The sequence below is a fragment of the Poecilia mexicana genome, unplaced genomic scaffold (genome assembly GCF_051168715.1).
Source record: "Poecilia mexicana isolate PSO_F unplaced genomic scaffold, ASM5116871v1 scaffold_18, whole genome shotgun sequence".
In the NCBI taxonomy this organism is placed as follows: Eukaryota; Metazoa; Chordata; class Actinopteri; order Cyprinodontiformes; family Poeciliidae; genus Poecilia; species Poecilia mexicana.
In genome coordinates this window covers 18,732,722-18,759,023 of record NW_028263387.1, presented here as the reverse complement: position 1 = coordinate 18,759,023, position 26,302 = coordinate 18,732,722, and the positions used below count along the sequence as shown (strand labels likewise).

Genomic DNA, 26,302 nt, shown 5'->3' with positions numbered 1-26,302 from the left:
TTGTTTTTATACTTTGAGCATTGCTGATTCACATGAACCATCTGCCTCATAAGGTTTGTTCTCATTACAGAAGCCCAGGCCATCACTTGGCCACCACCGTGATTTACTATGTTGGATGTCTCTTTCTGAAATACTGTCTGATTTACACCCAAACCTTCCAAATTCGTCTGTTTTCCCAAACATCAAGAAGTTTTTGGCAGATAAGACACGCTCCTTTATTTATTTATTTATCTTCAGTAGTTTGGACCTTCGATCTCTCCCTCTGAGGTTATTTTTGTCCCCTTCTTATTATTGAATCATGAACAGTGACCTTTACAGCAGCAAGTGAAACCTGCTGAGCTTTAGAAGCTCCTGCAAGCCGGTCGCTCCTGGGAAGCTTCACCACTTTGACATTTTCTTCATTTGGATATTGGCTCTCACTTCAGTTCGCCTGAAATTTATATATATATATATATATATATATGTGTGTGTGTGTGTTAACCCTTTCCAGACGGAACAAATGTCAAAAATTATGTTAATAAATTTCTTTAGACTGGGTGTAAATATCTTATTATAGCTTTTCATGATGAGACATTGTCTAAACCTTTGGCAACGTGAGTGAAAATATCCAAATTGTGACCAACTTGTGAGTTCTTTGCCATATGGCGCCATCTAGTGACCTGTATAAGAGATTGCAAGTAACGACTTCAAAACTCAGATGAGATCACGGAGAGAAAATGGTAAACTGGAAACAAATTTGGACATTGTGCGTTCAGTTTTTTTTTTTTGTTCGTTTGTTTTTTGGAGGCGGATGGGCAACATGTATTGTACAAGCTATACTTTGGGCGATATGGACTTAAAATTTCATCACGATATTTTCTGGTTCTTTTGCCCTAATAGCTGCGTTTCCATTTACATAACTGCGCAATTTGACAATTTCAAATTAAACTTTTTTTGACTGTTAAATGTGTTTTAATTATCAAACCTGCCATAGAAACACTTTTTTCACAACACATGATCAACAACCGGATGTTGCCACTGGCTCAACCCACGAAGACAGGAAGTGACCGGAGGATAGTAAACTGGGTGACAGCTGCATGTCTGTCCTCTTAGAACAAGTATTTTTATTAATGTAAATAATTGATATAATAATACGGTAGTATTTCTTCAGCGCATGCTCAAATGAGACAATGTGCAGTGACAGCATTTTTTTTTAGTTATTTCGTTGACGAACTTATTCACGTGATTTTAATTGCGTTTCGAAATTGTTTTTTAGACATTAGTGGAATATTCAAAGTTTTTAGCACATTTGCAATTGATTAACCGACTTGTGAATTACATTTTTAGCGCAGCTGAATGGTCCAACAAACGCAACTAGCGCTCTTAGAAATATCCCCATTTTGTAGTTCGCTTCTTTATGTCAAGTAACTTAAAAACGTATAATTGTTTGTACTAACCAGCGCATATTTAATCATATTTTCAAATTTGTTGTTACTATCATTTAACAATCCGCTGAGTTTAATTTAACCGATTCACAGAAAATATTTAATATTTGATCAATGCGCAGACAAAAGGACATTTGGATGAGGTTCAGGACTTAATTTAATTTCCCAGATCTGAATAAATTTTCACAACTATTGTTCTTGAATGCTACCTACCTCTGTTCTGTCTAGCCTTCCTTTGCGTCCACGATCGATCTCTTCTTTAAAACATGACAGGAGCTAAAACCGTTTGATCATTTTGGTTTTTATTCTAAAATGTTGAACAGAAAAACAAAAGTGTGTTGTTTTTTTCTCTCCACAGTGTAAACAACTTCTCACATAAGGTACAAACAAGCAGGAACCAAAACAAATGAAAAGGCAGTCCTTGTTTGAAGCCAAACCAAGTGCGGGACTGCTTCTGTTTCCAGTTGGGAATCATGTCCAAGTGAAGAGGAAGAGGACGCTTCAGGTAAACGTGTCGCAACACTTTAGGCAACATTAAAGAAAATATTGATGTAAACAAACAAACTGCAGCGTTTCCTCATGATGGACTGGTTTAAGTTTCAAGTGGTTGGGATTTCAGCAGGAAGTTCCTCCAGGAGGACGCCGACACATCCTCTCTCCTGATTGGATCAAACAGGCAGGAAGTCATTCTGATGCACCAATCAGAACTTAGTGATTAGATTTCTATAAGAGTAAAGCTGCAGTATGCAACTTTTAGAAACAATATGATTTTTACATATTGGTTAAAACTGTCATAGTAAAATATGAGACGGATCATCTTGGAAAAAAAAGAAGATGGAAGTTCCTCCATTGCCATCTGCAGAAATGCAACTCTCTAGGTCAGAAACAACCAATCAGAATAAGGAGGAGGGTCATAGCGCTGTCAATCAACCTCGTATATGGGCTGCTACAACTGTTTAAATAAAAGTATTTTTGAATTTGATAGCCAGGCTAGCTAGCTTTAGCATTTAGAACTAGCTGTAACATAGAAAGGTGGAGGATTTGAGCAGCATATACATATGTATGATTGACGGCGCTAAGACCCTTCTCCTGGCTCTGATTGGTTGTTTTTGACAGGGAGCAGCGTCTTCCTGCAGATGGCAGTAGAACCACAGGGAGCTCAATTATTTATTTTGTTAAGATCGTCTGTCTCATGTAGTCACCTTCCTAATAAATTACCAGTAATTTTTTGCCACCAGATTTTTGTAAAAAAAAAAAAAAAAAAGTTGGGTCATTACTTTTTAGCAAGTAATGCTAAAAAGTATTTAGCATAATACCCACAACAACAGACTCAGCTTCTGCTATCATGTTATTAAAACAAGTGACAGTTTTAACATGTGAAAAACACATCGTTTATAAAAGTGCAGCTTCAAAACCTTCCTGTAGAAATGTTTCTTTACTCTCCTCTGCCTTCATGTTCTCCGCTGGACGCATCGCTCTCCCTGAACAAACCCTCGCTGTGTTGAAGTTTAGTGTCTGTCTCTTCATTTAAAACGCCTCACTGACTCGTCTTCCGACGGTAGCAACTTCCACACTGAAGAGTAGCAGATCAACCCTTTTCTGCTTCCAACCAGCCAAGTATGATTTTTAGTTTTTATTTTGTCTTCAAAGTGATACTTTCCCGTCATCTGATGAGTGATAATCAAACCAGTGATGGAAAATGTGACTTTAATGGATTAATTGGGACTCTGAGGTGCCAGAGGTAAGCAGATTAAAGTTCTCGTCGTCTCATTGCCTCCTTTGTGCTCAGTCATCATCAGTATGCACAATCTACACTACTTACAGTCACTAACAGTCTAACTAGGACTCAACCTTAAATATGGCTCCAGTTATAGTGAAGAGCTGCGGCTCTTCTTCATGTCTTTTTAATTTAAACTGGAAGCAACAGATTCAACTACCTAAATCCACAACAACAGACTCAGCTTCTCTACGCTTCTGTACCGTTTTTTCCTCATCTTTAAAGCTGCATTATGTAACCTTTATAGAATATTTTTTACATATTTGTTGAAACTGTTGCTATGTCATAACAGCATAGTATGACAGAATCTGTGGGGGGAAAAAAAATCTTCTCCCAGTGCTAACTAGAAACAACCAATCAGAGGCAGGAGGCGGGTCTTAGTGCTGTCAATCATGCTCTGTTTGCTTATCTTACCCTCACTGTCTCCCCTTCCTCTCTGCTAGCACATAGCATAGCCTGTCATGAAAGCTAAGGCAAGTTAACATGCCCACCAACATCAGCACATAAATGGTTTTACTGTTTTTTTCTGTGATTCAAATGTTTAGCAGTGAGTTCATGATGTTGACTGACAGCGCTAAGACCCGCCTCCTGCCTCTGATTGGCTGTTTTTGGTTGGGAGTGTTGCATTTCAGACAGCGATAGTAGCACTGGGAGATTGATCTTTCCACAGATTATCTGCCTCTTAAACTGTCACAACATGGTGACAGTTTCAATAAATATGTAAAAAACATTTTTTTAATAAAAGTTACACACTGCAGCTCTAAGGGTCTAAAAAGTTAAAGTAAAGCTCAGAAATAAAAGCGATTTCTTCACATGACCCGTCTTAAAACGCAGGTTTGGCTCAGATGTGGAGGACTCCTCCTGTTTTCTAGATGTTCGTGATTCTCTTCCAGTTTGGTGGGTTTCGTGTCGGTTGGTCGGTGTAGCCGCGGTTTGGAGGTAGCTGTTCACCTGAGCGCCATCATTTGACGAAGAAGCTACCATCAGTGCGAGTTGGGCTGCTCCACTTTGAGGCCGACCAGCGACGGAGGCATCTGGCATCCAGCGGACGAGGAGCTGGGCGGAGAACCCCTGAGACTGGAGGAGGAGGAGGTGACGGCAGGCCGAATGAGCGGAGGAGGTGGGTGGTTGTGCGGCGCTCGGTTCTGGAGCGGCCGCGTCTGGAGAGGCGGCGGCTGGCGGAGGAGGCTCGGAGGGGCGGAGGGCGGGGCCGGGCGCAGAAGAGGTGGGGGCTGGGAGAGAGAGGAGGGGGCGACGGAGGGAGGAGAGGAGGAGCTGCAGGGGTCTGGAGGGGAGTCCTCCATCTTCACCTGAGGAAGAAGAAGAAGAAGAAGACGGTTTGGTTCAGGTGGAAAAGCTTAATCTCTGGAGTTTTTAATCTTTCATCCATGAGAGAAACACAAACTGTTTGTTTGGTTTCTGTTTCTCAGAGTAAAGAGTAAAAGTTTCCCAATCCCCAAAAGTTAAACTAACACACAGGTTCAAACAGGTTATTTAGAACCCTACATAACCTGTTTGGGCAGGTTTTTCTGTGCAAATTGACATTTTCATGTAAATTTGTTTAATGCTGCAATATTCTGCCTAAAACCGTCTCAGTTCTGCCCTCTTTGGTTGACCAGCGAATACTGCAGTTGAATTTCCTGGAGGTTTATAATGATGGCTTTTCTTCACACAGTCACGTTCTCATCTCACGCTGACACACGCCCCCTGGTGGCAAATCAGGAGTTGGAATAATGAACACAGCGTCACTCAGCTTTACTAATGTTTGATTTGGACAGCGTGGCATGGGTCTCCTCTGCTCTGACTACTGGTGACGATGCTCACATTAGCTCTGGGGGTTTACCTCAGTGTTTTAAACTTCCTTCTTTGTTGGTTATACCCCAGTGAAGGATTAAGCTAGGTTTATAGTTGATGCATTAAACTAGGCGTGTATATCAATTGCGCCTGACTGTTGGCTTCATATGCTAGTATATGTTACTTAAAATACATTTCAACATTTTCTTTCCTCCACCACTGTCCAAGTCTGGTGCAGCCTCCAACAGATTGTGTTTTCTAGTGTTGAATTGCATCCAACCTTCCCATCAACTCTAATTAGCTTACCCCTGAGGTAAAACATCCAGCTAAAACAAAACATCTTGAGGCATGTTGCACGTCGTTCAAAAAGAAAACCGGTCATCAATCCGTAGTAAACCTGTAGGATTTTATCGTATCTATAAATATTCAGATACAAACCGTTCTTTAACTCTAGGCTGTTTGAAAGAAATCATTTCATTTTACTGTAAAACTTTTATCACCACAGTTCAATTTTCAGTTTATCCCTTAAGTGGAAATAAAGTGTTTTGCTGTTTTTATAGTTCTGTGAGATTTAAACGTGCTCAAACTAGTGATTAGAAATCATCCGACTGAAAGTATAAATGTTTTCCATTAGTGAAGTCTTTCATAACCAATCGGATGTTCTGTTTTACCAGAGCTTGCCCGCTCATCCTGACCAGCTGTGATAAAGCCCACAGCCTCACCTCCTCCTCCTCGCCGCCTCCTCCGTCGGCCGCCAGCTCCTCGCTGCTCCTGCGGGCGTCTTTCTGGTCTCGGCTGGTGGCCACCTGCTCGGCGGCCCACTCCCTCAGCACCTCGTCCAGGTTGAAGCGCCGCCGGTAGCTGACGAAGAACGAGCTCACCTGAGGAGGCGTCTTGGTGCCAATCACCTCGGCGATGGCTGTGAAGTCTTTACCGTAGCGACGGATGGCTGAAAAGGAGACGTCAGGTTAACGGATGAATGAGGGGCTTCGTTTCCATCTACAGTTAACCTCGATGTGAGCACAGCTGCTTCAGACGTTCCTGTGGTTGGGAAATGGAGGACAGCAAGTCTGCAGCTGCTGGGAGGGAGCGAGCCTCAACCTTTATGCAGAACCTGAAGGCTTCATAAGTTTCCTCTGTTAACATGTCAGAAGTTTACTGTCTATCTACTATTGTGTCAATAAACAGAAAATGTTCACTAAGACAGGCTTAAATGTGGCCATATGCAAAGTAAGATGGAGAAGAATGAACAGTGGAGTAATCTTAGGATGTTTTCACACCAGATTAGTCAGATAAATTTGGTTCGACCAAAGTTGCAGCATTTGTTATATTTTCAGCTGGTGCGGTTCACTTTCACTCTGCTCAATCAAACAAACCAAATTAATTGAAAAACCTGTTCCCGCTGCTGCTTGTGGGGGCACTGCACCAAGAAACACTGAAGGAAACGACACAAAAACCTCAGAGGACGACATGAGCCCAAGGACGTTCTCTTTAGCAAAAAGACCACGAGCCATTTCTCCCGCTAGCGCTAGACTAGCATGTTTATTTTGGTTGCATTTACCCAGAATGCACTACACTATAGTCCACTTCCTGCTTTCGGAGCGGTCTTAGGTTTGTTGCGCTCACATATGTATTCAAACCGTAGTAGTTTCATATTTCACCTCTGCCTCATAACTGCTTAAAAATAACGGCACAAAGTGTGGATAAAAACGGAAAGGTCACATCACCAATTTGACAGCATTTCAGCTAATTAAAAATCTGACCAATTAATTATTGATATCGACTGATATGAAAATCTTATATCATGATAGTGGAAATGTGTTTATAAATGAGTATAATTTGAATCCTGTAAGAATTAGATAACATCCCCAATAAAACTCTAATCAGTGCATCAGCAAAGTTGTTTTTTCCCCTCATCATCCCAATCATAAATCATTAAATGTCAAACACTGATACGAGTGTATGTAAACTTCTGGCTGGCTCTGTCGGACCAACTCCAAGCCTGAGAGAAGCTGTGAGCCGCAGCAGCACAGACGGCTCCTGTGTGGAGAATATGAATGTGTTGTCTGGCTGCGAGGACAGACAGCAGACTCTGTGGGAGAGGGAGACGACGCTCTGGCTGTTACTCACCCTGCACGGCCAGCAGCTGCTCCTCTGTGGTCCAACGAGAGTTCATCTTCGGGGCAGGCTGAGGAGAAGAAGAAGAAGGGAGGAGACATTTCAGAGTCACTGAGCGAGGTGGCAGGAAGCAAACAGATCAAGACTAATCCATCCTACATGATGGAAAATAAACCGTGGAAGCAGATGAATTAACAGAGAACGTGAAGGAGAAAGCGTTTAGGAGACAGATGGAGTTTTACCTCTGCTGGTCTGAAAACGTCCACGCCTTCAGTCAGGCTCTGTTTCAAGCTGCTGTTGGTCTGTTTGATCGACTGAACCTGAGGAAAAATTAAACAAGACTATGAGGTTTGGTTTATTTAAAATCACAGCACTACCAGGTGTAAGGCAGCGCTGTCCAAACCTTTTAGCCTGGGAAATAAAACGGGCAAATTTAAACTAGTGGCAGTTTACACAATCCATTAAATTAAAAATGCAAAGATGAGCTTTTAGTTCATTTAGTTTTACCTGCTCAACAAAAGCCTTTTTTTTTTGTTTTTTATACAATCTGTATATTGTTAAACGTGAAAAAGTCAGATACAGGTCGGCTTTGCCTTGTGTGAAAGTAGCCATGGAGACTCCAATTTAAATAAAGCTAACAGTGCTAATTGCTAATGTAAGATGGCCGGCACAGCAGGAATGCAGAATATTTCTAGACAGGAGTAAAAAGAGCATAAAATTCTACCCAACAATCTTTAAATAGCTGGTTTTGGCTGAAACTGATTTTTTTGTCTGAATATAGCTACCACTGTGGTAATGGTGGAGTGACTGGTTAACTGGAAATGTGCAGACATGACCTGGTGGGTCTATCAGTCAAACAGAGGAGGACAGTGGCTGATTTTTAGACCTTTGCTGAAGCAGATAAGATCAGGTGATATTGGCTTCGCATGTATCGGCCGATCACCAATCTCCCAAAATTAAGAAAATCGGTGCACCCTTATTTTTTATATTTCTCAATGTAAATTTCAAAAACAGCAGCACTCTGAGGACACCAACATCTGAACCCACCTGTCTCTTGAGCGACACCAGGTGTGTGTCCAGCTGACGTACGGACAGAACCCCGGCATCGTGGGAGGTGGACAGAGCCGTGATGTCGGTCTGGTCCAGGTGCATGCCTTTGGGCGGTCTGCGGCGAGCTCTGAGTGGGTGGTGTCTGTACTGAGCCCCGATGCTCTCCTTCTTCACCGGGCCGGACCGGCTGGGAGGGGCTTTCTCAGCGTTGCTGCTGCCGCTGCTGTTCTGCTTTACGGCCTGAGAGCAGAGAGGAGGCGCCACCATTTTGTCGTTTTTCACCGCGTCAGGTAGAAAGTGAAGGACTCAAAGTTTAGATCTGTGGCGCTCACCTCTTTTTTGGCGTCAACCTCGAAGTCGCTGTCTTCACCCGGCTCTCCTTCCTCGATCTCATCGTTACTGCATGAAAAAAAAAGAAGACAAAAAATAGATTAGACAAGAATTGGTCTGGATTGAAGCTCTGTCTCCATCCAGCTTCCTAATTAAATCTACAAATGACGTCTTACACTCTCCACATGTCAGCTGGAAGGGGCAGAAATGACGAGTCTGCCTCATTTATATTCATGAGAATTGTTTCCCAGGACGACGAACCCGTCCGGTATTATTTAACAAAGAAGTTCTGTAAATGCCACATCTCGTCTGGGATCGTCCCCCTCTCCTTTCGCCTGCATTTATCAACAGAAGCGTTCTCACCTGTCATCTTTCTCTCTCTTGTTGATGAGCCTCCGGGCCTGTCGATCCATGACGGAGGTTCTGGTTCTGGTCTTCTTCCAGCTGTAGTAATACTTCACTAAGCTGGAAATCAGCTTGTCTGGAAGCTACAGAACAAACAAATGTTAGCAGCTTAGAAAAGTTTCCACTACACTTTAAACTTTTTCCAGACTGTCACACTACAACAACAAAGCTAAATTAGGGATGCACCGATATGAACATTTGTTCCGATAACGATTACCGCTATTATGACAACATTTACCGATGTACACTTTGAAATAAATCAATTAATTGCATGATAAATTAAAATGAGCTCGATAGTTTCCATTCTGATAATATTTCTGAAGGAAAACTTTGCTTACAGAGACTTCATAATCGATTTTATTTCTGGTTTCAGTTGTGTTTTTATTTCCATTGTATTTATCGTTTTATTTTGGACATTTTAAATATTTTCCACTTCCAGTCTAAATTGTTCTTCACAAAATTAACTTGCATTATGATGGACAGAATGGAGCTTTGAGAAACGCTTAAAGCTTATAACATGAACTACTTATCGCTAGGAACGGATGCAAACGGCATCATGGAGGAGCACTGCTGTGATTTTGTGTTGAAGACGGAGTGTCGGAAAGAGCAGGAGTTTCTTAAAGAGACAGAGGCCAATTTCAAGGTGTCAAATTTCTTTTATGTTTGATATATGTGGAAATGTTTGAAACAATTGGTAACAGTTATTTTACCGAGCTACAAAATTAAACTATGTGGCTGGAAAATACATAATACTGCCCCGTCAAGGTTTTTTTTTTGTGGAAAATGGTGAAAATCATTAATCATTTTGCTTCTATTTCACATAAAATCCCAAGGAAATAATGTATTTCCCAATACATTATTGTATTGGGAAATACAATAATTTCCCAATACAATAATTGGGAAATTATTGTATTTCGTAATGTGACAAAAAGGAGAAAGGTTTCAGGCGATGCCTCTGTCGCGTCTGTAGACCCTCTGTTGTGTGTTTGTTGACTTGTCGCACCATCTGCTGGATGCGGTGGAAGCTCTTGCCGTGGAAGCTGAAGGCCTGCTCAAACAGAACTTTGTCCTCCACCGTCCACTCGTCTGGGAACGGCGTGAAGTTGGCCAGGTCGGCCAGCGAGCGCTCCACGTCGTGTTTGTGCCATAACAACATCCCCAAAGCCTGATGGGAACCGAGAGCCGGAAACCAGAATCAGAGAAAGGTCACCAGATGAGTATTATGATTTTTATTGTCAGTAACATTCTGGCATACATCATACCTGCTCCATGTTGTATCCATGTTTTTCTTTAGCCATTAGGATGTACTCATCCACTGCAATTAAATCAAATAATCAGAAAGAAACAAAAAACGCTTCCATAGAAAGTTAAAGTTAAACTTTTAAACTAGAGGTTTGGGTTTATTTCATCAACTCTGTGCAGATGGAAGCAGCTTACACATGTTATCTGAGAGCTGAGTGTTGGGACACCAGACCAGCATGCTCCTCTGGTCCTTCTCATTGTAGCGGGCTGGACTGTCTGGTGGTCAGAACAGAAACAACTTAATATGTTTCCATTTTCCTCATAAACTCAAAGCAAACCTGTACTCTTGACTTCAACTTCAGGCTAGAATTCATGTTTTATTTATTACAGACAATTATTGAAACAATAAACAACCTTTAAAAAAAACTTTATGGTTGAATCTGATTTCTTTCCTTGATAAGTGAAGGTGATGTCAGAAAACAAAACAATTTGAGGAATTGTTATGAAGTGTTTGTTCCTCCTCAAAATGTAAATGACAGAGCCAAATGGTTATGATGAGATGCTAACCATCAGAGACACATGCTACATCCACCAAATCATTTACAAAATCATACTGGTTTTTTAATGAATCAATCCAGATACAAAAAGTTTGATCAGTCTTTCTCTTCAGTTTATCTTTTTAGTAGTTCATCCAAAAGATCACAATTTAATTTTCCTCATAGGGACGGATGGATTTTCACAGATCTATGTCTCAGATGTTGGGAAGGAGGATTCGGTTTTAAAACACTTAATTATTTTTCCATGTGTTTTCTTCCTCTGCACTGAAACATATTTAGCTAAAATCCATATTTTTCCAAGAGATTTCCAGATTTATGAAAACCTCTCTGCAGCATAATGCATTAGGGCTGTTGTAAACGAATATTTTAGTAATCGAGTAATCTATCGATTATTCTTACGATTAATCGAGTAATCGGATAAAAAAAAAATTACAAAATGAAATATTGGTAAATCTGGCATAATACCGGTGTTACTATCAGATATCAATATCAGTCCAATTTTTCATATTTGAGCATCCCTAACAGTTGCTTTTTTGTAGTTTAGAAAACTAACCTGTAACAATAATAGCTCACTTTCTAAGTTAACCAGAAGAAAAGTTATAGAAAAATCTGAAATTATATTGAATTTAATAACAAAGAGGCAGGCTCACAAATATGCTTATAAAAAATGTCTACAATCCAGCTTTTAGTTTATGTATTAATCTTCAGTGAGTTTAATAGATTAATTAAACTCACCTTGCCACCTAACCTGTCACGCTTTGGGTTTGAAAATACGGGAAATGCCGCCTGGAGTGGGAGGAGAGGGCGAATGAACGAACATGGGGTGGAGGGGAGGAAATAGACCAGCGGACTGACGAACCGTTAGACCGGGGGACGAACACGGGGGGAAGCAATACGGGATATTTACGACACCTTCACTGGTCACACTCAGAAACTCATCTACCAGCCATGTACGATGCGCTCCGCCACCCGTTTCTTCAGACCGGGATAAGAAATTTATTGTGCGGTTCGTCGGTAAAGCTACATTTACACGGTAAGCATCAGCTACTCAGCCGCCCGCTCTGTTCAGGCTATCCGCTCACCTCAGCGCTCTTCCCGCCGTTCGCTTTCAACCAGCAGCCCCGGAGGAGAAATGCTGCCGTACTCCAGGCATTCCCCCAGTCATTTTAAGGATGCTTATTGGTTCTCCAAAAACGATAAAAAGTCGGGCATTATCATCAATCAATAAAATCCCCACGGACCAATCTTGAAGATTGGACTTTATGCCGCTGAGACTTAGCTTTTGTCAACAACTCAGAGGCGGAAGTGAGAGCTCCGCGCAACGCAAATTAAGTCCCAGCCGGAACACGGTGCGCTAACTAATAAAACATAAATTAACGAAGCTTCGAGGCAGGTAAATTTTCCTCGAGGAATTTTAGTAATCGAGGTACTCGAATCATTCGAGGAATCGTTTCAGCCCTATAATGCATCACTTCATTTCATCGACATTTGTGTTCTCTTTATTATTTAGAATGTAAATGAAACCAAATGTTTCAGTCCTTCATGTAGACGTGGCAGATTTGGCCATAGAGGCTCATTTTCATCTGCAGTCCCTGATGGTCCAGGAACAGATTGAAACAATAAATCACATCATTGTTACATTAAAGTCCTTCCCCATCCCCTCCACCACCTTCTCTCTCCGGCTTACCTGGTTTGAACTCTGGGATCTGGGCCTGGTAGTCTCCTCCGACCCTGATCATGCTGTCTATGTATTAGAGAGACAACAGGAAGTTTACAGTAATCAATGATGAGGCTCAGCTACGTTCAAACTGGGACGTAGAGCATGAAACATAAATATAAATAACCTATAGTTTCTGTTGTTATGAAAGCATTTTCATCCATGCTACCAAGTAGGCCTGGGTGATATGACTTAAAAATAAACTCTCTGATTTTTTCATACCAGATCAGATTTTAACTGAGTTTTTTTTTTAAATTCAGGGTCAGGCTACGGAAAATGTTTAATTATGAGTATAAAGTTCTAATATTGTCGGAATAAAAATCCAATTTTACCAAAAGATCATCTTAAAATTATAAGGAAAAATGCTTCTCTAGAGTTATCAGGATCTGATGTGCTCAGTTCAAGCGTCATTTTCACAATTGTTTCAATTGATAATAATTTTATACTTATGTGTTAAAAGATGAAATATTTATTTATCTGTTAAACAGATACCAATGCATAACTTGACAGGGTGCTAAGCATTGCCTCTTTTAATTTTTTGTTCTCATACATCATTCTCCTAATATTACAGATTTATTCTAGTAAAATTTAAACTTTTTTTCTCTTATTATTTGGACTTTATTGTCATACAATTGTAGTCTTGTAATATTCTGGTAATTATAAAAAATTTTTAAATCATAGCGTGGTCCTAATACTTTGTTGAAGACCTGAATTTAAAGCCCAAATAAATACAAACTGTAAAAGACACAGGTCAAACAAGATGGCGGCTTTTGGCATGCTGACATCGCTCTGAAATACAGATCCAAGGAGTGCATTGATGGAAAAAAGAAAAATCTGATTTTCTGAAAATCTGAAAAAAAAAATATATATATATATATATTCATCGCCCAGCCCTACTCTTCTGCAACATCTAAGATGGAACAACAGCAGAGGCTGGCTTTGAGTAATTAGCACTGTGCCTGAACTAACAGGAAGCAGCGCAGACCGGAAGAGTGGACAGCAAGAAGAGGACAGAGACGGTGCAGGAAGACACATTAGGCTTTCCTCAGGGACAGAAGATAGGAACGGAGGAGCTGGTGGGGATTGAAACAAGAGTAGATGCATCACATGAGTAAAATAGACTGAAGAAGAGGAAACTAAAATAGACTGAAGAAGAGGAAACTGGCTGTAAAAAAAATCTAGGAAATGTTATAAAATTAAACAAACGTGTCTGATATAAAAACTAAAACCAAAAGAGTGAGTGGCAAGAGAAAAACAGAAGGAAAGATCCATTCAGGCAGTGGGTGACATGAATGTGGGGAGATGCTGGGGGAGGGGACGCTGCAGCAGTACAACAAACTCCACCAGAACAGCTGGCGTCATCTGGGCCGGGAACATGCATTAAATCAACGACAGAGAAGAAGAACAACCGTTCAACAAGTGTCTACCATGAGCATGCTCTTCATCGCTGCTCTCCTCCTCAGAGTGGGGCTGGCTGCTGCCGTTAGTGACGGTTTTGGCTCTGCTCCTGGACAGGACCCCGGCCCCAGAGCGCTCCATCACTGAGGGCATGACTGCAACACACACACACACACACACACACACACACACACTGAGTGGATCGGTTCTCCAAGCCTGACATTTATGGATTAGGTGGGATTATCCCAGCAATAAAACAAAGACTCAAAGTCGGGTTAAATGTAGGAGTTGACATCTTTTTGAACTTGAAATCCTTGAAAATCGCAACACTCTCATAAAACAGACAGGCATTTTTCCACATTTTCTCCCACCAAGAACACAAACTTCAATGTGTTTTATGAGAGTTTTTTGCGTTTGACTGTGCTGACTGACTATTGTCCTGCTGACAGGTTCTGTCTCTGCAGCTCCTCCAGAGTAACCATGGGCCCTTTACCTGAGTCTCTGATTTACACTCTCCTTGCTCGGCCTGTCAGGTAAGATGGTGTATAGGAAAATTCTTTTTCGTTTTGATAAAGGGAGGCCATGTTTTGTTGCATCTGCAGTTATGCTAGTCTCTTTCCATTTTCAGTTGATGGATTAAGGTTGGGATGTTGTTTTATAACCTAACCGCTTTAAACTTCTCCCTGCTGTCTACATGATGCAGTTTTTTTCACTAATGTTCTACAAATCTCTGTGGCCTTCACAGAGCAGCTGGATTTATATTAAGACTAAATTACAGATGTGGACAATTTACTAATTAGGTGTAAAATCCAGTTCCTCACACTGGATTTTATTTATAATCATGTACTATTGTGTGTTGGTCCATCATATAAAATCCCAATAAAATCCATTGAAGTTTGTTACTGTAATGTGACAAAAGTGTCAAAAACATCTTTAAATTATCCGTCTTGCTGACGGAACTCAACTCATGATATGTTATTGCTTAGTCTGTATAATTGCATTACGAACTGTACAAAGAAATTGTTCTTCCTCTTAACAAAGATGATCTGTTTACATCGTAAGTCCTGCTTTGTGCAAGGAAACTCAGAGGGCAGCTGAAAAACTACTTAGTAAAATTAAAATGATGTTTAAATCAAAGCAGGAGAACAACTCCGCCCATTACATTTTGCCAGATTCGATTAAAGGAACTAAACTGAAATATCTAATAAGCCAAACTATCAAGGAGTCGTATCAAAGCAGAGTGTTAGCATTAGCTTAGCATTAAAGAAAAATATAAAGTTTTCTTTTATGCTGATAAGAAAAACAAGAGTTTATTCAATACTGTAGTTGTGGAGTCAAAACAGCCATCTTTACAGTCTGATGGAGGGCTACAGTGAGACTAGAGTGTCCAGGATGTTACTTGTGAATAAGCTAGGTAACATGTAATGCTAACTCAATGCGCTATTATTTTACTGAGTTTAAAAGCTACCAGGTTTTCAAGAACATGATTCCTGATCTTAAATGATTTAGATTGGTTCTGTCTGACAAAAAGTAGTGATTGAGATATTCCTAATCTCTATTCCTCAATGCATCTCTGTTTTCATAAATGTTATGTACATTACAATAAATTAAATGAAATTATTTTTTAAGAACTAACACAGCTTCTGTCACTGCTGTAGTCTGATACGAGTTGATGAACTTACTAATTATTAGAAAAGTCAGAATAATTAACATTTATTAATTTTTTTTTACATAAGTATAAATAAAAACACTTAGGAGATGGAGATTTTATGGCTTAATCTGTTGTAAAATATGATTTTTTTTAGGAAAAGGTGACTAACAGTACTATGGGCTTGGGACACATTCTGTGTCACTAATTTTACCACGTTTAGGTTGAGCACTAACAGCCATTAAAAACTCTTCAGCTTTATGCCTCCTTAGCTTGTCCAATGCAGGCTAGAATGTGCGTTTGTAAACATTACTTCCAGAATTTGCTTTTATTTAATTAAATCCGTTCTTTCTTCCGTCGACCCAACAAATATTCGCCGCTTTACTGACTGCAAACGCAAGCATGAAACATTATCGATCTTCTCTGGTGATTAACAACGGGGTGGGACATCATGAAATTCTGCACTCATTTTTCCTCTCAGAGCATTAATGTGTCAGAACGCTTAATATAAACCGCACATTTCAAAAGCAAAATCTAGCAGCTCTGTCAGAATAATCAGCTGCGGGCCTGTGAGGTTTAGAGTTGTGATGACTCTTGCATGTAGGTCATTTTGAGCTGCACAACGGAAACCTGCGCCACCACTACACAGGGTAGCCTCTCTAGCAGAGTCATGAGCAGCTTTTCCTGGAACATTTTCTGGTCTTCCAGATGACTTCACATGAAACATTTCTGCTAACAGCCATTCACCTTAAGGTGGAAACATTTAAGTGAAACATTTTCCCCTTACACTCCTCTTAAGGTTAAGATTATTGCAATTTTTGAAGGAAGCACTGTCAGAGTCACTAGTCTCATTAAAAATATTCCTAATCTCCCAACTAAGCTCATTTGTGTTAACCAGAATTATTGTTACCACCTCATTTTTGTATGAATACCTTAGGGAACACAAAACTCCTTTTCCTTAAAGTGTCTCAAATCATCCTAGACCTCTTAACGGAAATGAAGGGATTAGTTCACACGACTGTTTCTCTGACTTCTAGTATTCAACTAAATGATGACGAGCATTAACCTTTAAGATTGAGTTGCAAACCCAAATAACACGGCAACCCCCTTGAGCATCATTTGGCCTTTAGCCAAAATTCATTCTCAGCAAAATCACCAGGCTGCACTCCAAGCAGTTCCTAAAAAGATAGATGCAACAGAAACATTTCAGTTTCTGTAATCTGATGTATAATTCACTTTTTTAGTTTAATCAGGACAGCTGTTTCACTTGCATAGTCACTCTTCAAAATAGGAAAAACAAGAGAACTTGTGCACCAATATGAAAACGTATACCAAAATCCAATATTCGTACTGCTGTTATGGCCAACAACCAATATTTACCAATATCACATTTATTTCCCTACCCTGTTGATACGTAAACACAGTCACAGCGACTACATTTCTTTTCTGCTTCAGTTAAAACATCCCATAATCCTGCACTGCATCAGAGGCGTCTCCCTATCTTGGCCGACATCAACACTGGTCGTCAATATTGGCCCAGTTTTACTTACTTGGACCAATACAAATAAGTTAAAAATGACTAACATTGACCAATAATGATGCTGGTGTCGATATATGTCATGCATCCCTAACTGAAGGTGCATGTTAGTTGTTCTTCACAAGCCAAAAAATGGATAAATTTGCCTAAATTTGATCAGTCAAAGCAGTAATTAAACATTTATAAACAACTGCATCAGGCTAGATCAGAATGACAAGACAAGAAGCAAAAAATAAATAAATTTCAAGTTATTTTGTTTCTTGCAAATTCAAGAGCAGTAGCTTAGTAATTCTTGTTAATATCAGTTTACTGGTTAAATTTACCAATAAAATGTATGCATGGTTAAATTTTTTCAAGCAGCTGTGCTTGAAAAATTATCAAAAACATTTTGGATACTTAAATTAAGATGAAACAGCCGAAGTGCAAAAAATGTATATGTGTTTTAATTGGGGATTTTTATGTTTGCCTTTTTTAAGACTTTATAGTTCTTGTTATAGTTTTGTTAATAATGTCTTCCAATAACATAGTTAACTTCCTGTCAACTTTAAACATTTGTTGCACCCACCACCAGGGAAAACCCTGAGATTATCACAAATATTTTAGATTGCCACTTCCTTTTCGTGGCTTAATATACTGTGGACCAATGAAGTGAGTTTTACTCCAGTTTATCTGTCTTTCTAATACGTGTTTGTCCTTGCAGGGTCACAAGGAGCTGGATCCCATTTCCACTGGTTAATGGTTGCCAGACCATCACAAGGTAATTCAAGTTCAATTTAAAAAGTTTTGAAGTACTTAAATATCTTATGGTTGTTAAATCTCTGCATCTCATCATTCTAGACCAAATATTCTAAAATTAAACATTTTTACAACATTTTAACTTAAACTCACCAAAAGCCAAGCAAGTCGATAAAATCTATGGCAAAAGAAACATAAAACCAACAGCATCTGAGATGAGAGTGAGGGAATATTGCATCAGCCTCTTTAATCAGAGCATTTAAATGTGATTTGAGAAGCTTTAAATCAGAGCTATTTATTCAGAAGACGCAGATCCACACAGTCCGCCCGGTTTCTCACTAATAATATCAGATTATAACCGTCATCATACACAGTCGCCTCCTAAACGCCTGAACTTTCCCAGCCCTCATCCTCGCATCAGATACTTCATCATCCTCAGTTTCCCAACCGGAACAAAGCAGGAGGACGCAAAGACTCCCTAGATTAACCCCACATCTCTCATTCAACACGTTTAATTTGGCCAGTTTATACATCTGCAGCCGGATGAGTTTTCCAATCCGAGAGATTACGATCACGCAAACCAGCAGCTACAGGCAGACAATGCAAGAGGCTCTCTGGAGGTCTTTTGTCTGTCGCTGCTCCCTTAGCCCCCCTTTCCCTCCCAAAGACAACAGCAGCTGCCCCATCCAACTTCACCGGACAGAAATCGCTCACACCAACACTCATAAATAAACTACTGCTGCTAAAATAAAGATTTTGACACCCATTAAGCGGGCAAAACAAGTATTAATATCGCTCTTGTTCACTTTACTTTTATGGACTTTTCAACGCAGTATGAGCGAATATGGGTAGCCTCGATCAATATAAACAAGCCAAAACACCTAAAACTAAACCATGTACTCTCTATTTATCATTAAAATACATAAATCTAACAAATACATACATAAGATTGTGCTTTAATAACTTTTAAATCGGCATCTTTATATATCCAGACAAGAATTACAGCTAAACACAACAAAACATATTTAAAATAGTACTTTTGAGCAGAAATAATGTTTTATTTGTGCCATCTATAACTTCAGATTCTTACAAATAAGGCCGATTAATAAAGCGCTCATTGGTCTTCAAATCCTACTAAAGAATACATCTGGCAAAGTTCACATCATGACTATGGACAGTTTTATTTTTTTAAATAATTACAAGCTAAGTGTAAAATATTTTTAAACCATTTCCATACTACGCATATAAATGTATGTATATGTATCGCCCAATATTTAAATGAACACTTCAGCAGATTTCCAAAGCAGTCATCATCAGTGTATGTCAGACTTTAAGGTCCTTTTGTTTCCCCCCCATGCGAAGGTCGCTCTCTCCTACAACTTACAACTTCCACTTTTTCAGCTCTATTTTCCCCCTAACTGTTTCAGAACCTAACGCTCAGAATATAAACTGTTTCAACGGTCGGAGTAATTACCACAAGCCGAACGATAAAAAAATATATATATATTTATGTATATTAAAAAATTAGGTGACACGAACCGCCCTCCCTCCTCACAAAGTGCAGTTGGAAGTCCTCCCCACTTTGCTCGCCGGGATGCTAGCGTTAGCCGCTTAGCTCGCTCGTGGGGCCGGCTCGTACCCCCCCCTCACCCCCCCGCGTTACATTTGTAACGTCGGGTAGTTGGGAGTCGAGGTTACAGTCACACACTCTTACCTGCGTTTCCCTTCTTCTCCGTTTCCCCCCCGGCACTCCAAAACACAAAACTTGTCCGGGTCCCCCGTCCGCGGAAAGCAATCCTCTTCAAAGTTGCGAAAGGACGGCAGTTAAAGCATCTACAACGGCTTAATTTGTGCCTAATTGATGAGCGCAGAGAAGTGCAGGGATAGATGGAAGCAGCCGTGAGTGAGCGTGGGACGGACAACACCCGCATAAAAGTGAGGTGGACATCCGCTCCGCCTCTCCCAGTTAACCGTTGGGATTGACTGAAAATAGTCCTCTGAAACTATTGAGTTTAGCCTCCCATTAAGTTGAGATTTCTCTCAATTGTAAATCATATCATAAATATAAGGGTGCACAGTGTTTCACTCATCTATTTAAAAAAACATTACTGAAAGGAATATGCTTTTAAACAGCAACCCACTTCTCTCTAGTCATTTTACATAGTCAGCATATAACAACGCGACATCTCATATGAGTTATAGTTTAGCAAAGCAATAGTTAAATTAAAGTCCTATCTGCCATCCATCAAATTCCCATTATTTAGGGTCTACTTGCCAGTGTGCTGGCGGAGTGATTCGTCAGCTGTGCATCTCTGTGCAGAGGCAGGCTGTCCAGACTTGCACTGGTGTATGCTTGTTGGAAGAAAGGGTGAGAGTGCTGGGTACAACTGTATGGAGGCCAGGAAGTGCCAGTGTTTAAAACAATGAAAGAAAATCAGTTGAAATTGGATTTATGGCTCTTTTTAGTGCTAGAATTGCATTCCTAATGGATGCACCATGTTGGAGCATCTCTGGTATGTTCTGATTTGTAGACTTTAGTCATTTTTTTGTTGTTTTTGGTTGAGGCAACACATGTTCTACAACTATTCACTGTGGTTTTGATGCTGTGCACCTGGAGGGATTCTTTTTCTTACTTTTTAAACTTTTGGACAGTTGTTGTGATGCATCACAATGGCAACAAGGTGTGGTCTTACACCTGTGAGCGGCTAATTAGCATCTCAACAGCTAAAATCATACCTGAACTACAAATCCAAATCTCAGAGGAGTTGAAAAGGAGGCTGTATGGAGAAGAGCTTTCCAACCATATGGCCAGACAGAGATTTAATGAGGTGTGGCAAAAGCAAATGTTGTGGATGAGCAGTGCTTGCCAACAACTGATGGTGACATCCAGGACATTTTACCATCTCTCATGTCTGGATATTGAGCTGTTAGCATGTTATAACTGTCATAAGACTGTAGAACTTAGTTTATACTTGATGTATGTCCATTTAACAGTAAAAAATAGAAATGTAAAATCAGAAATCACAACTTGGATTATGTATAAATTTCTAATTATTTGCATGAGCTGACATAGGGCAACTGTTTTTGTTTACAAATGGCTGCTTACGATGATGCCCTCCTGGATGACTCTACACCGAAATCAGAAAATTAAAGATTCACCTTAGAAACAAAATTGGTTTCTTCATTTTTTTTAGAAATAAAACAAGTGTTTGTGAGCAGTATTCTCGCTTTATGTATTTTCCATCTTCTATTCAAGTCAGTCAAGGACATGAATACTTACTTATTTAGGATGACAGTTGAAAGTAAATCCATCAGCAAGTACTGCAAAAATATGTCAATTTAACCTAAATCTAGGAAACAGAAACTCAGGAACAGAAGTCAACACAAAACTTTATGTAAAGCTAGAGTTTTGAAGATGCAGGAGGGATAGGGAAGCTTTTTAGAGTTGATAGAAAGATGTATGGAACTAAATATGGCACAATCCTGGAAGAAAAGCTGTTAAAAACATACATCCAGAGCTTTGTGTCAAAGGATATTCATCTATTAGAACGGCCTAGTCAAAGTCCAGATCTAAATCGAACTGAAAATCTGTTGTAACACTTGAAAATTTATGTTCACAGACTCTTTCCATCCAGTCTGATCAGGGCCAAATTGTTTTACAAAGAGAAAAGGGTAGTAACTATTTTTGAGTTCTTTCACATAAAATTCAGTAAAATATAATGAAGGTAGGGGTTGTAATATGACAAAATGTTAGTAGGATGTGAATACCTTTGCAGAGCTCTGTACAGTTGTATGATTTTAAAGAATCTTTTAGCAATGGGTTCAGTTCAATTCAGTTTAATTTATTAAAGCTTAAGGTTTCTTTGTTAGATGCTGTTCCTTAGCGCACCGCCATCTTTATTTCCACACTTGGCACGTTCATGGCTCCATACTGCTGTGAGTGCGTGCGTGTGTGTGTGTGTGTGCGCGTGCGTGCATGAGTGAGAGAGAGAGAGAGAGAGAGAGAGAGAGAGAGAGAGAGAGAGAGAGAGAGAGAGAGACAGTGTCCCCAGAAGCATGCATGACTTTGTGCTTGAACTTGCTGTGACTCAGTTGCACAGACTCAGACTGCTCCATTTTATTACTCTTTTCATTTAAAATGTCAAAAGCTTGAGACGAGTCCCGGCCTCGTGTCTGCAGACATTTTGTTGGATCTGTGTGTGCACCTGAACACGCCCAGGTAGATGTGTTTGTGTATGTGTTTGTGTGTGTGAGTGTGAGAGCAGAATATAGAGTATTTTTATGGACAGCTGTTGCAGCAACCTGCTGTGACCCTCACAAGGGTTACTTGTTGACATGCAGCAGACTGTTACAGACTCCTCCACCTTTTCTTCCTCCTCCTCTTCCTCATCCCAGCTCATCACCATCTCCTCCATGATCTTCCTTGTTTTCCACCCCTCCCTCCTCTTCCTCCTTCTCAGTGCTCCTGCTTCCTCCTTCATTTGATTGATTCACCTTCCAGTTTCGTCGGTCTTTTTGCTTCTGTAACTTTCTCTCTTCCTCCTCTCCTCCATGCCCTAATTCCTCACATCCTCCTCCTTTTTCATCTGTTCCTTCGCCTTCACAACCTCACCTCTTTTCACGTCCCTACCCAACCTCCTTCTCCAAATCTTCCTCCTCTTCTTCCTGTGTCTTTCCTGCCCTCATCATCTCACTCTTCTGCGTTCTCCTCTTCCTCTTTCCTTGCAGTTTCAACAGTGTGTGTTTGTGTGGTGTGCGTACGTGCAAATTCTTCCCTTCCCCTCCCCCAGCCAGTTTCGCCTCGCTCACTTCCACCACCTCACCATCCCTTCTCCTCCACCCACCTCTTACCCCACCCCTCCCCTCCCCTGCTCCTCTTCCTCCCTCTTCAGTCTCATTTTCACCCTTTGCACCTTCTCTCCTCTCCTCCTTGTCTCCCTTCTCATTAGTCCACCGTCTCTCCGGTCCCTAACATATCTTCACTAATGAACAACTGTTATATATCTCCCTCTCACCACCCTCTTAGCTCCCTCCTTTCATCCACCAGTCTTCCTCCTCCTCTTCATCCTCTCTTGTAGCTCGGCGTTCCGCCCATCCTCTCTTTCCCACCACCTCCTTAGCTCTCCACCTGTCTCCTTCCTTCTTCTCGCCTGTCTGTTAGTCTGCTCCTCGTGAGGAAAACGTCTGTTTTCCTTTGCATTCCTCTCCACATTTTTACACAACTCATCCCTCCATCCATCCATCCATCCATCCATCCATCCATCCATCCATCCATCCATCCATCCATCCATCCATCCATCCATCCATCCATCCATCCATCCATCCATCCATCCATCCATCCATCCATCCTAGAATCAGACTGAATGGAAAAAAACTCTTCCTGTTGTTGTCATGAAATCCTGAAATGAAGAAAGCTCTTGCAACATAAATTCAGGACACAGACTAATGGTCATTAGCTTCACAGATTAGCTTCCTGCTCAGCTTTATAATGACAGAATTTGGAGGAATATTTGCATATTTTGGCCTTACAGGGGTTTCTCTTGGGTCACTGTAACCAGGTTTCCCAATCACAGTGACGCACCTTTTGATGCTCCTCTAATAAATTATGGCAGCCGAGTAGCCGAGTAACTAGGCCTCTGCTACTCGGCTTTGAACTGTCATTTTTTTAAAACAAAAATATGATCATAAATTGATCAGCTTGATAATGAACTTTAATTAAAAAGGGACAAAGTACAACTCAAACATGAATGTCACCATTTAATGTGTTATACCAGATTGTAACAAAAGCTAATCTGTATCTCTTTACTTATAGTAGTCTGAGTGATTGGCGTAAAATATGGCAATAATTGCTCACAAGGTGATGCAAACGTGAAACTTTGCACAGTCAACAAATACAATCTGCTGAGAATCAAATGCACACCACCAGTTGGATTCTCAGTGGGATGCAGGGTTAAACCTAAAGGCCTAACGTTGCATCCTGCTAGTGTGTTTTTCTGTCCCCCAATCAACGGTCTGTGTTGTGTGACCCCAGTAACTCCTCCCTGACTGTACCGTTGTCCTATGGATCTACAACTGAAGGAGATTGTACATGAAATAGATAAAATAACTTACCAAACTGTACCAACCCATGACGTACTGCTCTGGAGAAACAAAGCAAAGCAAACCTCTGAAGTCTTCATGAAACATGTATATTTATACTGATAGTAAATAACACACGGTTGGACTTCGAGCGACGTCTCAGAGCAACTTGGTTCCACTGGATTTTAAACACTTTTTGCGTTTTTATTTGTGAAAAATGTCTACTTTCAGTTCACAGTGGCTCTGCTACATAAAATCCAAGAAAAACACACTAAGGTTTGAGTGCAACATGACTTAATTTGCTGCAAGACACAGCAAATTAAACATAACTGATCAAAGTTGATTTAATGTTTCAGTCCTGAGGGCAGGTATCTTCTTATGAGGCACACCGTAGGCTTGTAGACGCCCAGTCTAGGCAATTCTGAGCTCATTCCCGTCTTCATCCGCTCTGCTCTGCACCTCTCCACACTGCACTGTTGATTCTTTCACTTATCCTCCCCCCTGTTTCCACCCTTCCTTATCCAGCTGAGTGTGTCTGTAGTTACAGGTATAACAGTATACGTGTGGGTGGAGGTGGTCAGGGGTCTTGATTGCGTTTTATTCTCCTCCCCTGCGCCGCTGTGCTTACTGACAGAGACGAGAACATCTGAGCAGAAACTATCTGGCCTCTCCCGCTGCAGCTTGCAATAATAGAAAAGGCTTGTTGCAATGAACACTAGGCCTCACTTTCAAATGGGCTTCACTGCGCCCCCTACTGATGATTGGGGATAAAAAAGGTGTTTCTGTGAACAGCCAAGAGACAGATTCCCTGAGGACAAAAGACTGTAGGCGGGGTTTGGAGACAAGGCCATCTGCCTGCTGTGGAGATCTGCTGCTAGTGCTCTGAGATTCACAGGAACCCCTACACAAAGTCTTTATTTAGATATTTCAAGAGCTAGGTGATCATCCAATGTCATATGACTAAAATACATTTGTACACCCCATGCTGAGGGACAAAAACAATGTTGTTCAATCAATGCCAATTTGATGTTTTAACCAGATATAAGTAATTTGGGAGTTCCTCAAGTATTTCCAACATACACAGAAATATCCAGATAGGACATTTCTTAATTTAACTTAAGCCTTTAACTTGTTGCAGTGATAAGAATAAGCCAGGCACCCTTTCCTCCAGTGGTGTTTAGTTGCTCTTTGTCCATGTTCTTAAAAATCTAAAAAAAACAAAACAGAAATGCCATCAAACACCTTGTTGTATGAATTTAGTGCATATTTGTGCAGCAATCTTCTTTGTTGTCATTATTTTAAAGATGATAAAATAATGCTGATCAAAGCTCAACCAGGTTGCCCCAGATCATCCAAATGAAAATAGTGGAAATGGTTTCTGCTCTGTGGGGCAAAAACTATTGCTGTAATTAGCATAATTTTAAAGATAGAAAAATACAAATAAAACCCCCCCTGAAATCTATTAAATCTATAATTTTATCATAATTACATCTCATTTTACTAATAAAATGCTTTTCAAGGCACTCAAAGACCCTGTACAGCAAAAAAGATTAAAAATAACAGAAGTAGTAACAACAATCATATCTTTTATTACCTTTAAACATTAACGTTATGGTGGGATTAAGCTACGTTTTGCTCCAAGCTCCACTCAAACATTATTATTATTATTATTATTATTATTATTATTATTATTATTATTATTATTATTATTATTATTATTATTATTATTATTATTATTATTATTATTATTATTAACTTACTGCTTTTACTGCTCTATTCTGGTCTTTGGGACTGGAGTTTAGTGTCACTTTACCGCCTTCTAGTGGTCGATGTGGCACACTGCTGCTTCAGTGGTCGTCAGTGGTCGGTGCTTCATAATTTTACTGAAAAACAACACTTATAGTGACATATGCGATGACTTTACTCAAAAAACGCTCTATATAGCAGGACAATGACCAAATTACAACAGCACATTATTACCCGCTTGATGGGTCAGTGTTTTGAAATGGCCTACTCAAAGTCTGGACTTAAATCAGCCTGAGACATTACCATAAACAGGTCAATCACACTTGGAAAAACTCTCAGATGTGGCTGAATTAAAACAATTTGGCAAACAACAGTGGGAGAAAACCCCTCCACAGTGATGTAAAAGACTTACTGCTAGTTATTGCATTGATGTTAGCCATACAAAACAAATTATTTACTTTTTTTTATATAGAGCCATGTTGCTTTGGTTAAGTTTTTAACTTAAATATCAAAATCATAATCTGAAAACTGCTTTTTGTATCTAGTATGTTATCCCAATCTGGATTAGACAGTTGAACAAGAAAACCAGAAAATAAGTATCTCAAAAAATAAACATTGACTGGAAATTCACTTGCATTTTGTTTGTGTTTAGCCAATCTGCCTCATTCACATAACTCAACATCTCAAAAGCTGAAATGTCTTGACGTCACTGACATATGATCTTTGTTGACATGGTTCGTGAATGT

The 26,302-nt window shown here is 40.1% G+C and overlaps 1 protein-coding gene and 1 long non-coding RNA gene across 2 annotated transcripts; one reads left to right on the top strand and one right to left on the bottom strand.

Annotated features, from left to right (window-relative positions):
* Positions 1-1,709: 1,709 nt before the first annotated feature.
* Positions 1,710-19,682, bottom strand: rcor2 (REST corepressor 2). The gene is given in 14 exon segments (XM_088015381.1): positions 1,710-2,083; positions 4,153-4,511; positions 5,718-5,944; positions 7,126-7,183; positions 7,356-7,433; positions 8,161-8,466; positions 8,469-8,562; positions 8,857-8,981; positions 9,902-10,063; positions 10,161-10,213; positions 10,336-10,416; positions 12,385-12,441; positions 13,842-13,967; positions 19,447-19,682. Coding segments are annotated over 13 exon segments (1,911 nt in total). The 5' UTR covers positions 19,664-19,682; the 3' UTR covers positions 1,710-2,083; positions 4,153-4,184.
* LOC148154101 (uncharacterized) lies at positions 4,183-6,197 on the top strand. Its single transcript, XR_015766034.1, has 2 exons — positions 4,183-4,321; positions 5,670-6,197. It is a non-coding gene; the product is annotated as an uncharacterized LOC148154101 (long non-coding RNA).
* Positions 19,683-26,302: the final 6,620 nt, after the last annotated feature.